The 13,714-nt window shown below is 39.6% G+C and overlaps 1 protein-coding gene across 1 annotated transcript; it reads left to right on the top strand.

Moving 5' to 3' along the window:
* Positions 1-421: 421 nt before the first annotated feature.
* On the top strand, positions 422-11,128 carry LOC310986306 (uncharacterized protein; the record flags this gene model as incomplete). Its single annotated transcript, XM_083972154.1, has 14 exons — positions 422-468; positions 1,271-1,319; positions 4,086-4,218; positions 4,320-4,436; positions 4,635-4,754; positions 7,762-7,893; positions 8,039-8,221; positions 8,297-8,379; positions 8,515-8,679; positions 8,830-8,942; positions 9,031-9,139; positions 9,232-9,330; positions 9,983-10,154; positions 10,782-11,128. The coding sequence occupies 14 exons, from the start codon at positions 422-424 to the stop codon at positions 10,913-10,915; spliced, it is 1,656 nt and encodes a 551-aa protein (XP_083828280.1). The 3' UTR covers positions 10,916-11,128.
* Between the last annotated feature and the right edge of the window lie 2,586 nt (positions 11,129-13,714).

A 13,714-nucleotide genomic window follows, 5' to 3' on the forward strand; every position in this document is an offset into this window, starting at 1 on the left:
ATTACACCCAAGCCTTTTATCCTTTTCATGGAAATCTCCACAGCTTTTCTATGAAAACCGTAGAAATGCTCACAGATGGTGAGTGGCTAATTAGAGTAATCCCACTCGAAGGGTCAGGGCATCCTGACTGTGTGGTAGATGGTGGGGGGACATGTTGCTTTGTTAAAAATCCTCTTAGAAGCGGGGTCATGTGACCCCTCTGTGGGCTGCAGGATATGTATCAAGACTTATGGGTATTCACAAGCTGGATGGAGTCAATCACAGTGCTGCCCGGCAAAACCCTTTTCTGGTGAGAGATTGCATTAGTGCATGTTTAATGTTTATATATTCATGATAATGTACTTTTTTTGTTTGTTTAAATGTCACTGATTGACTGTTCATTTAGACCAAAATCTGGATGTAACCTTTTCCCACATCAACCATGCCTCTCCACAATCACCCCGTGAAAGAGGCCTGGACACAGGACAGGTATGTCGGGCTTTAATGCACAATAATATGGATATATGCAAATGTTTTGGTCATGCAAGCATTTTAGGTGCGTGCAAGCTGTCTGCCTCGTGCCTTTCATTAGCCCTACCTGAGGCCATGTGGTTTTCTGAAGCTTTACCACACCTGCTTTCCGCCGGTACTCGCCAAGTGGTGCTGAACCAATAAGTAGCAAGGGAAAGCTTCATTTGTTGCTATTCCCTGACCTGTTAGTGTACAGGTGACACTGAACTCTCTGGCTACAGTCAAGGCTGGTGTTGCTAAAAAAAAATTAAAAAAAAAGGGCACCATGTAATGTGTACTGGTAGGTAGATAGATAAGTAGATGGGTACTGATACTGATACCAAAATAATGGAGCATCTGTAGTAGGTAGGTACATAGATATAGAGACATGCAAGAGGAAATGATATAAGTGATATATAATATATATGCAATTTGCAAATGCGTTTATTTTACTTCCTTGGGGTATGTCTAGTGTATTCTGAGGGGTGCGGCATTTAATTTTTATTTGTATTTTTCATAAACCCATATCTTTGTTTTTTCCTAACTCCATATGTATATTACATTTCATATTTTGATATTGATTTTAGATCGGGAACTCTGTAACAAAAACATTTCCTCTTTAGGATCAATAAAGTAATTCAAATTTTGATTTATATACAGAAAATAAAAACCCTTCTTGTAGATGAATTAAGCATTAGTTCATTGCAGTTATAAACAATGGCTAACAATTGAAGTTATAATATCATCACACTGATTAATAGCATCATTATTTTTGCGGTAGGGTTCCGGAGGATGAAGATGGCGTTGTGGCCCTGCAGCGGCAGGTTCAGGTAAAACTTTTTTTTTTAGTTACTAAGATATCCCTTTCCCTCAGCTGACACCAGGAACATGGAGCAGAGATGTTCTGTTCCAGCCACAGATGCCTGATTCCTCCAGTCTGACCTATAAAGTGCAATAGGTGTGGGGGAAGGAAATTAGAGCAAACATCGGCCAACAGCTGTGCTACAGCTGGCATAAGCCCCCTGGACATAAAAACTCACATCGAGTCTGAAGGTGTCTGGGCATTGACCACATGTGATAAACAAGTCCTCTCCCTCCTCCCGGGCCTTTGTTGGTTTCTCCCGTTGACGTGTTTCTACAGAGCAGATGGCTTTACACATAAATCCTATTAACAACTTTCTGCTGATGGAGACGCAGTGAGTACAGGGCCTTCTCACTCTTTCATTATCTCCGCTCAGAGGCCTGCTTTTTATTTTTATTTTAACCTTTTTAAAAACAGCAGTGGTATAGCTGAAGTCAAGGCCACGCCATGTCTACAGAAAAGGTAAAAGGGTGGGGTTTGTGGATTTGTGGATGTTTTTATTGTCTTTCAGATGAGATTACTTCTCATTGTTTATTAAGCTGCTCTGTAATGACATGATGCAATGATATTTAGAGAGTGAGACATGTGGTATAACAAAAGGTACTTCACTCACAACTTTATTTACACTTCTTATGTTGTGATACAACAATACAGTATTTACAGTTCACCCACCTGTTCAGATTTAATAATTGTGGTGCTGTAAATTCATGAGACACAGTTTTATTTTCTGTTGACGATGTAGGACACTTTGGTTATTTGTGTTCAAATCAAACACATTTGGAACAATGATTACGTAGAAAATAATCTCTGACCGACATGTGAGGTAACTGGTTCTAGTGCCAGCATGGGAAGTGTTCCATCAGGGAGACACAGTTTATCCAACTCAGGCCGTATTTATTAAACTTTACCTGGAGTCAGCGACAGTATGCATTGCCTTATCCAGCATTGATTTTCACAGTTTCCAGCATTCAAGTGGTTGCTCATCTGCTGAGCAATGCAACTGTAAAAACACGCAATGAAAGGACTGAAGTGCAGTACAGTAATCCAGCCACCCAAACCACTTACATTTCGGCAGCAGCATTACACACTGTTTACTTCTTTAAAGTCTTTAACCTTCCTTTTCATTACTGTTACCTCATTCATGAACAATTAATCATTTTTTTGAGCCTGATAGTCAATTAGATCTGACATCTCAGGCAAATCCATACATCACAGATGCTGAAATTGAGTCAAAAATACTTCTATTAAAATGCATTAATTTCATAGTCACTCAGTCATTAAATTAAAATCCTGTCAGTTATGTCTGGCTGCTTCAGTATTCATAAAGCAAAGCAGTAACAAAAGTCAGAGACAGAGTTACATAATTCAGTAAGATATATCATTTTAAAAACATGTGCTTAGATTAGAGTTATAACCAAACCTTTAATAATGCTGGTGTGTCTGCAGGCAATACCATTTCTTATATTCTCATTTTCGCAAATATCTTTTAATTGTTGTCATACTTCAAAACAAGACTATCCATTACCAAAAGCTGTAGTATTAATTCAACCGATGCTCATTTGAATATAATGGCCCTTCACACTTTTACACAGCAGCTGATGACAGGGTGACAAATGTCAACTGGTTCTGACATTACTCTGAGTTATGGATTGTCTGTGGACACAAATAGACCTCCATCAATGCAGGATCTACATCTAATAGGATTACCTTTACTGTCTGCGCTGGCCGCAATCACACTGACCTCCTTCTCTGTGACTTGGGACAGTGACACGCTGTTCCTGTTGCTTTCTTCCTTGCTTCGGTTTTGAGTTTTCACTGCAGAGCTCCAGTTTGTTCATTATTACATGTATAAATAATATTGTTGATGTGTTAATGTGGAAATTGTAGTGTGTAAAAATCATCACAAAGGACTGATGGTGTGTGAAGGGTTGAGGAATGGAGGGTTTGAGGGTTTGTGTTTCCACAGCCATGATAAAACGTCCATTACAGGTGATGAAGAAGGAACTGCTAATGAATTAGATGTTTTATTCTCTGCAACTGTGATTGACCTGTTTTAAGTTTCTCAGCACTCTGCGGGAGCCGGGAGGTCTGAACGAGTTACATAAGATTGTTACAGAATTTGTTTTTTGTTTGTTACAAAACTATATTTTCAAAAATAGTAACTAGATAAATTCAGGTTCAAATGCTCAATGTCACCTAATGCCCTGTTACCTCATCCACCTGCAGTAACTGAACACGAGATCTTTAGTGAGTTTGATAGTAGTGAATACAGCACAGCACAGCTTAGCCAGGAGCAGCATTTATTAGTTACTGCATTTGCTATTACACCGTGACTGTGATAGTTCCTAAACTCATGTGAGGATGTTCTTTGAAATGAATGCGAGTGAATGGACATCAAATATACTGTATACATTATAACTTATAATCAAACGACAACATTAAAAGGTGAAGAAGTAGCCTAGTGACAGAATAATTCTTGTTAACCATCTTTTTTTCATTCTTACCCTCACCTCCCTTTACATCTGACTTTGTGATGGTGAGTTATTATCAATATTATTATTATTATTTAAGATCTTCAAATATTCCTAGTTTTAGTTCAACCTCCCATTAGTGTTGTTGTGTGTTTGTCGTGTTTTTACCCCAATTTTCATTTGTCTCTATTTCTTCTCCTCTTGCTCTTCCTCAAGTTTCATCTCTAATCAGTTTTGTTTGTATCTTCGAAGAACATTGATAGAAGCCAAAAAAGAAAAAGGAAGAGGCCAATGGCACAGCAGACGCCAAGCTGAATGGAACCGAAGCCAAGCCCAAGAAGACAAAGACCAAGAAAAGTGAAGATCTTTCAGAAGACGAAAACCCAGCCACCCAGAGTGAGTAGCTTTAAACTGAGGATGCAGATGACAAACTGTGATGTATCAAATATATTTATGCCACGTGACTTTACACTGTTGTGTCCTTATCAACATTATAGATGGAAAGAAAGTCAAGAAAAAGAAACCAGAGAAAGATAAGGATGAACCAGAAAAGGCAAAAGGAAAAGAGAAAGAACCAAAAAAGAAAACAAAAAGTGCTCCAAAAAAGATAAAAGGTATGTCATTTAAAGCCTTTCTGGCAACGGTAATAAAGCAGCAAGTTACTGTGTTTAACCTGGGCTGTCTGAGGACTCTTGGGACCAATAAAATCCTAAAGTAAACATATAAATCACTGGATAAACTAAATATATTTTGCACATTAGTCCCTTAGAAGGCCAGAATCAGTTTAAGAATAATGTTTCCCATCTCTTTAGGATCAGGCACAGATGATGACGATGATGATGATGAGGAGGACACCCCTAAGAAGAAAACAAAGAAAAAGACAACAAAGGACAGCTCTCCATCTGGCAAAGAGAAGAAATCAAAAACTAAAGGTATGTCGAGAAGCAGGATAACAGTTTTCTGAAGACATTAACAGTGCACCCATAAGACAAAGACTAATGTTGGTAAGAAGATTGCATGATGTTATCGTGTAATGGTGAGTGGAAACACTGACCTGGTAACAGAAACAACAAAAGACAACAGTGAAGTGAGTAACTTGCCCTGAATGAATTACATAGAAAATTGACATTAAAACTGATGCAATCATGACAATTTACTTTTTAATTCTACTCAGCACTTCCAATTAAAAATGGAAGTCTTTTATTCCTCTGTAGTTTGTTTTTTGTTTTTTTTTCTATTTCCAGACATCACGTTGCAGGAATTCTGGTGTTAGTAAACACGCCAACTCATTAGCTGAAAAAGACCGAAAAGTGACACTAGAAGCTTTATTTTGCAGGCTGAAATATCAAATGAAAGGGAGACATGAGGGCATGGAGATGATTTTAAAAGATGCCTGGAAGTTTTTCTTGTTGTCTGTCATCTGTGAGAGCGGCAGCATTGGTCAGTCGATGTGTTGCATCATCACTCTGATGATCCCCTGACTTTTACTCTAACACCATTGTGAGGTCGGCATTGTGAGATGTTGGGCAAAATGTGTCAGCAACTATTGAATGCATCACAAGGAAATTTGTCTCAGACATTCATGCCCTCCTCTGGATGATTTTCACCTTGTGTCATTCTCAGGGCAACATTTTAATTTCTGCAATGGTTTGATTTATGTTTTTTTTTTGATTCATGGCAGATGTAGTCCTACCCTTGAAATTTTGCTATTTATCCCTTCTGTTGAATTACTGTACAATGGAGTGCAGAGTGTTGGTTGAATTGTTTCCAGAGTTTTTGCCTCTGAGCTGAATTTAACCCTCCTCCAACCTGTGACTCATCCTGATCACCTATCAATCACGTCAGAAGTACCTGCACTAGCTTGTGTGTGCGTCTCCCTGTTCCCCATGTAGAGTTACAGTAGGGAAAGCCAGGTGCTCTGAATTAACATGGAAAATGATTCAATTAGCTCCAAATTTCCAATGTAGCATATTTGAACTTGGACATCATCCTTTACTGTTGTTAGCAGTGCAAAGTATTTTACTTACCAGAACTACCATCATCAAAGCTTAAACATTAACTGTAACATTAACAATCAGTCACATGATTATGTTTTTCATTCATTCATCCGTTTAACCTTTATTTTAACTCAGGAACACATTGCAGTAGAGACTTTATTTACAGTGTGGTATAGCAAAAGAGGTAGGTAGGTCTTAGGCACAAGAAACAGGGATGTTGTGCTTACTCTAAAAGTGGCAGGAAACATTTAGCTCAGTTGGTAGAGCAGGTGCCCCATGTGCAGAGGCTAGAGTCCTTGCTGTATCGAATCCCGACTCGGGCAGCCCTTTGCTGCATGTCATTCCCCCTCTCCCTGTCTCCCCATTTCCTGTCTCTCTCTACCCTAAACTATCAATTAAAGGCCCCCAAAAATACAACAACAATAAAAGTCACTGGGACTGTTGTAGTTAAAACATTAAATTAAGGCTGCACAGATCAGCTAAAACAGAGGAGTCATTGATAAAATGATCGCCCAACTCTGCAGCCTCCATCATGTCATTGGGTTCATTTTCCAGGCCACAGCAGCAGTGTTGTGGTTCACTGTCAGTGCTGTCTTCAGGATCAGTTTTGGCCTAACTGCGCAGCTGTTTTTAACCCTCACTGTACACTGCCTGTTCAGCACAGCAGCTAAAGATCCAGATATTTCACTCTGGAGTTGATGGAAAAGAACTAAAAAGCTGTCCCCCATTTTCATGTTTCTCCACACCGTCCTTTTTTGATGAAGGCATAGACAGGCCAAACAGGAGTATTGGATTTATGTTGAAAAAAAAAAAAGGTGTTAAGATGTAGATGTTTACTTAGACCAAACAGGCATCACAGTACAACAGGTGACTGGTTATAATGTTGTGAATAAAACAAGGTTGTTGTTTTTTTTCTTGTTTTTATACTGAGGCAACCCATTAAGCCTTGGGGAATTAAGTTTAAACTCAAATTACTAATTAATAACAATTACTCATTCCTAATAATGACTCAAAATTAATGCTTAAAACAGAGCATGGCTACAGACCAATTAGCCACAACAATTAAGAAATAGATACCTGTTGTAGGTGTGGCTAATTGGTGTATAGTACGTCAACACAGGCGTTAATTCATCTATTTTGGTCCTTATACAATTCATTGTAACCTTTAGTGACACTGTGTCTCTAGATGATAAATGTAAATTAGTCACAGCGTGTGCCATTCCTTCATCAGACTCTTTAACATCACCAGTCAACGCGATATTTACTCTTGACCTCTGACGTATTTCTAGGAATTAGTGTTTAAGTGCTTACCTTAAACACATGTATGCTCCCAATTCCTGAAGTTCATTAATGCAAAAAGTGGCAGGCAGCACCAACAGCTGTGACCAGTAGTCAGTCAGCAAGTGGAGATGTGAGAGCATGTTAGGACATATTCAGTATCATGGAACATCGTCGAGCGTTGACAGTAACATGAGTGTAATCGAGGGTTTTGAGGACACAGGACTTGTGCCACTGGATCTGTGTGTGAGTGAGGAATAAAGGCCATGTGGGAGCAGAGGAAATATCTTGACAGTACCCGTTTGCTTTGACTCTGACAGCCCGATGTGGGTGAGTCCTGGTGAAGCCTGAATCTCTCTCACAATCTCGAGTGCTCAGAATCTGAAACGTAACAGCTGGAAGAGACAGTGAGAGCAGAATTCAAACTGAGCGTGCACAAAATCAGGACTGCATGCTAAAAATTTGTTCCGCTCCTTAGAATCTGTCACGGCCTCGAATCTTTGCTCGCTGATTGATTATGGTTTCTTTGCAGTTGTTTGACACTCTCTCCACTGTACACAAACATAAAAAGACGGCAGGTTTACATTTGCCAGTGAAAGAGTTTGGTGGCACATTCAAGAACGGAAAACATTTTCCAAACTTTTCCTTGTTTCTCATTTCCCAGAAGACAAAGATTCAGATGGCAAAGAAAAAAAGTCCAAGTCAAAGGAGAAGGAGAAGGAGAAGGAGAAGAAGAAGGAGCCAGCTTCAATGTTCCAGATAAATGGAGAGAAAGAGTCCAAGACCAAGAAGAAAGGTGATTATATAGTTAAACTTTCAGAGATCAAAGCTTAACAGTTTCCCTTTGTAAGTGTCTTTTATGCCCCACAACTCAAGTGTCTCAGAGTTCATACAAAGTTATGAACTGTATTCTAATAACCCTGCCCCTGTTTCTTGAGCAGCTGCCAAGTCGGACAGCGAAGATAGTGAAGAAGAGGCTAAGTCGACCAAATCCAAGAAGAAACCAACCGCTGGCTCTGCGTCCATGTTCCAAGCATCAGCGGACAAGGACAAGGACAAGGACAAAGACAAGGACAAGGACAAGGACAAAGACAAAGACAAAGACAAGAAGACAAAGAAGAAAGGCAAGTTAAGATGCCACTTTTTACTGTTTTGAGTCAGTGAAAAGTAAATAACCATACAATGCTTGTATGATTCAGGAAAGGCAGAAGAGAGCGAGGACTCTGAGTCTGAAAAAGAGGGAAAATCGAAGAAAAAAAAGGGCAAAGGGAAGAAGAAAAAGGTGAGTCAAAGTCCCTCAGTTCACCCACAAAATGAAACATTTCCATCAGTTATATCATGTACTGTAAAGTAAACATTTCATCCCATTGCAGTTGTAGATTGCAGTTGTCAGATTGTATTCATTCTTCTTGATCAGGAGAGATCTCCATCACCTGAAATCGAGTTTGACAACTTGGAGAGGTTTGTGATGGACCCGGCTCCACAGGGCTTGACCGTCAAATGCAGAGTGACTCGAGACCAGAGAGGGATGGACAAGAGCATGTACCCTCTGTATTACCTTCATCTAGACAATGAAAAAAAGGTGAGGGTTTCACCTTTGGGACCAGAAAAATGCTCAAACAAAATCACTTCCTCATTGTAGTTCCATAATGTTTAATGGTCTTTTAAATAAGATTGCTCTCTTTCTTTTATTCTCAAAGGACTAATCGGCCACATTGTTTTTGCTTTGTAGACATTCCTGTTGGCTGGAAGGAAAAGAAAGAAAAGCGCAACTTCAAATTACCTCATCTCCATTGACAGCACAGATTTATCAAGAGGTGGAGAGAATTTTGTCGGAAAGCTGAGGTACACTGAACTTTAAAAATCATGTACTCAAAAGCAGCACATTAAATCTATCAGCTGTTTTTTTAATTCAATCTTTTTGCTCACCCAGGTCAAATTTAATGGGGACTAAATTCACAGTATTTGACAACGCTCTGAATCCAGAGAGAGCTTTGCCAGACATGTCTAATGCACGGCAGGAGATGGCCGGCATCATCTATGTAAGTGTATTTCTCTGTCATACTGTTTTAGGTGACATTTGGTTTTAAAAACTGAAGTGAAAATTCCGATTTTACTCATATTTTGGCAACAGGAAACAAATGTCTTAGGAATGAAAGGGCCCAGAAGGATGACGGTCATCATTCCAGGGATGGACAAGGACAATGATCGAGTACCACTCCGACCAAGAAATGTGAGATAGTTGTTTTATTGTTTGTTTGTCATATTTCACTTGTATTGTATTGTTTATTTGGGTAGCCTTCAGCCAAGACTGCAGAATAACTGTTTAAAACAAGAGAACAGACCAGCAGCAATACATATGTTGATTTGTGAAACAAGTACACATCCTTACTGAATACACACAGAACGATACAGAACATCCTCTTGCATTGGTTGCTCTGTAATGTAAGATTTCAAGATTTCAAGATACTTTATTGTCATTGTACTCATGTGTACAACGAAATTCAAGGTGCACAGTCAGGTACGGACTCGTAAAAGAGAGAGACAAGAGAATAAAATAAAAGAAATACTTCTAAAAAGTTCAGCCAAGAGAAGAATAAAACTGAGCAAAATGAAATCAAGGGAAGAGCAAACTGTTTTGGCTATGAAAGTGTCAAGTGTGTGATAATCACAGAGGATATTTACACTTGTTGACTCATTCGGCATCCCAGAATCCCCTGCTGTTCACCGGGTCAACAAATGATATCCATACTTATTTATGGAATGCTGCTGCTGTTGTTGTGGTTGTCGTTGTTTATCATGACAGCAACACTGACACCGTGTGTGAAATCCTACTGCTCTTTAGTTGCTGTTCACTGATTTTGTTTGGCCGATTTCCTTCGCAGGATTGTGACGGCTTGTTGATAAGACACCAGAATAGAAGGATGGAAAATCTGATCGAGCTTCACAACAAGACGCCAGTGTGGAACGAGGAGACGGCGTCTCATGTGCTCAACTTCAACGGCAGGGTCACCCAGGCCTCCATCAAAAACTTCCAGATCGTCCACAGCAAAGACTGTGAGTACTGTCCGTCTGTCCACCCGTATTCCTCCTCAGACTAACCCCGTCTGTCATGCAAATGTGATAGTAATTGAATACATCGGTCTTACCGTAAAAGACAGATGTGGTAGTAATTTCCACTCTGAATGTGATACTGGTCTGAATTAAAGGCTGTAGCCTATAATGAATGTAACAGCCACGGCAGCACAAGATAAGACATGTGCCTGTTTAAGATCACTTCTATAAATATCCTATGAAATGCTGTGGATCAGATCATTTAATGATGTTTGAAGAGGGATTTATCTTATTTCATCACATCAGTTTATAAAAATAATTTTCCCCTTTCTGGTGTACCATGGCAAATTAACATCAAGCCACTGTACTCTGTAATCGTGCACTCTGAGAGCTGAGTAGCTGAATTCTCTGCCTGGCACATCATGAAACTCATGAGAAAGCTCATCAGCAGAGTGACTCATCCATGATGTGCAGTAATTGAGGTTTCAGTGGCTTCAAGGTTTTGAAATCAATCAGTGATGCAGCCTGAGAACAAAAAAACTCCTCCTACTTTCAATCACTTTATATTTTGTGTCATATACGGCGTCTTTCTGCCTGTTGGTCCTAACACAACAATTCCCTTTTTCCCAGTGGACTACATTGTGATGCAGTTTGGACGGATAGCCGATGACATTTTCACACTGGACTTCAACTACCCGCTGTGTGCCGTTCAGGCCTTCGCCATTGCCCTCTCCAGCTTTGATGGCAAAATCGCCTGCGAGTAACAGAAAGATGCCAGGCCGCCTATGCACACTGAAACCAGAACGCGACACGCCCTTGCTTGCATCAGACCGACACATGTCTCTGGACTCGCCTTCAACATTTCCTGCGATAGGCACCAATAACGAACGATGGCTCCTTGAAACTGGCAACACCTTGTGCTGCACCGTCGCCTGTATGGGCGTGTGATTCACCTCCAAAAGTAAGAAACAAACTAGAAAAAGTCAGTGTCATATCATGATCTGATTTTGCACAGCATGGCACTGGAGAGTCCTGGTCTGTGTGGTTCACTGGAAACACCTGAATCTCTGTGAGGACTTGGCACTGGTTGGAAGGACTCCTTTATGAGGGGATGATGGTTCACCTTCATGTTGCTGTTCAATATGACTAACATCAGTAAAAGATGTTACAACATGTTATGTTTTGGCTTTGTTGTGCTGTATTGTTTTGTGTTGTATTGTTATACTGGGCTGTATTTATAATGCCAGTAGGTCACCAAAGTCTTGTGTCAGATCTTACTTTGAATTGCAAAAAAAGTTTATCCAAAGAATTTTTATCATCATCTAGTTTCCTTTAGGCAAAATAGATTTGTATTCAAAGAGTTATCTCACAAGGGTTAGCCCACTCAGTTACACTGATAGTATAAATACATAAATAAAAATCACATTTATTTGAAGCTTGTTAAATGTCACAGACAACAGATTGTTCATATCTGAGTCATCAAATCCAGATATTGGGTATTGTTAAAGTACAATATTTATGTGTGTAGCACTTCGGGATAGCACTATCTGTAGTTCTTGGTATCTAGTGTTAACATGTGATGTTTCAACAAATATTCAAGTTCAAAGTTAGTTCATGACTCTGGAGATTTCTCTGTCCTTTTCTGATGATTTGGTCTGATTTGAGCTTCTGTAGATTTTTATATCTGTATTTGTTTGTTTTTTTTGGAGCCCACTATTTTGTAAAATTCATCTATTTTTCTGAACACTGCCTTTGTTGCATTTCTAGGCTTATTGTATTAACATTATTTAATAAAGCATGTGAATTTAATTTCCTTTAAACCAGATTCTCTCATATAAACACAGTTTCCTGAAATGTAAAATAACCGTAATAGAAATGAATGGATTTTGGCATCGGTGTGGTTAGCACAGATACCATAAAACTTCTTCCATGGTTTGATTCCAGGCGAGTTCACCCTCCTCTCTCTTTCTTCCCATCCTGCATCTCCTCTTCATGTATCAACTATCACTATAAAGGCAAGAAGCCAAAAACAAAACCCCAACATTCAGAAAAATGAAATACATGGATTTTGCAGACAGTCACAATGAAGCATCCCCAGCCCCTCTTTAAAGTCCCTCGCTGTGGGTTTGCTGATGTGTTTTTGACATTATCATCTGCTATGAACAGGCAGCTGGCAGATTATCTGAAAGATTCCTACCAGTTGCAAGTTTTGAGAGACACCCACGCTTTTCTCCAGCAGTTACCTCACATGTCGAGAGAAGCTTAGCTCAGGATGAAAAACCTGTTTGAGCCGAGGGCCTTGAGAGTAAGTGAGAGGTGTGTATTCTGCCTGAACCTGCTCAGGCAGTTGTCCAAACTCGCAGATTAAATGAAGCCTGAAGCTGGCAGCTCCTCTGGACAGATGCTGTAAGGCGAGCTCCTCTTCCCCCCCATCGTGTTTTTATGTTCACACGACTTCCAGCTAAACAATTGCCAAGATTTCTGTTGTCATACTTAAAGGCTAATGCTGGTGGTGTTAGTCATATTCACACATTTTCTGTCTATACAACTCTGCTTTTGCGTCTCAGTGGTGGATGAATACATGTGTTGACCAACAGAAGGAGCTGTTGCTGAACAGAGATGTGTGCAGGGTCTAAGTTTACTTCAGAGACATGTACACGTTTGCAATAGCAGAACTTTTTTTCCCTTAATAAATTACCCCTTAGAATTAAATTCAGGGGACCTTTTTTTATGTTTGTAAAGTGTGAGATCACCAAACTTTAAGTAAAGTTCAGTGAGTTTGAACTGAGTCCAGCAGCACAAACACACAACATCATCTCACACCATCTACACATGTTTCATCATTTCAAGATAGATTAGATAGATTGATACTTTCTTCATTCCCATGTGGAAATGTGGGTGTTAGTCGTACTGGTAACGGTTAATAATAATCAATAATGGATATACTGTATAGCCCAGGTAATGAGCCACTGCCTTTTGACTGAGGTGTTGTACTGAACTGTCCATTACTGATGTGAGGCAATGTACCAGTAAATGCTAATATGATCTCAGTGAATAGATTTTATATTAGATTATCAATTATAGATCGGATTTGATGTCTTATAAATTGTTTTCTGCACAAAAGGGGTTCCTGCATTTGAAAAGAAGGAAGCTACTGAACACTGTGATGTTATCTTGTGGGTTTGGATCTATATTGTGATCACTGATTGAATGTCTGTGTTTGATGTTTGTTCTCTGAAGCATGGGAGCATAGATACAGATGTTTATGTTACATCTGCATCTGAATTAATTTCATATGGAGTACCTTAAATGCTGAGTTTGTCATTTGAACAAGGGACAAAACAAGTCTGTGCGTGATCATTTCAGCGCCGACATTTTAAAACAATACTAAGCAGCAGAAGTAAAAACAAAACACACTTGTAAAGTCTGACTCTTCTGTAGCCTAATTTGTCCTTTCTTTAATCCAATGGGGATACAGTATTGCTCTATGTGTATTGCCACAGACTGGTTTTTAGGGGGCGGGGCCTGCAGTGAAGTCACTGCCCCCCCAGCCTGTTGATTGA

The sequence above is a fragment of the Trachurus trachurus genome (assembly GCF_905171665.1).
Source record: "Trachurus trachurus genome assembly, chromosome: 5".
Taxonomy (NCBI): domain Eukaryota; kingdom Metazoa; phylum Chordata; class Actinopteri; order Carangiformes; family Carangidae; genus Trachurus; species Trachurus trachurus.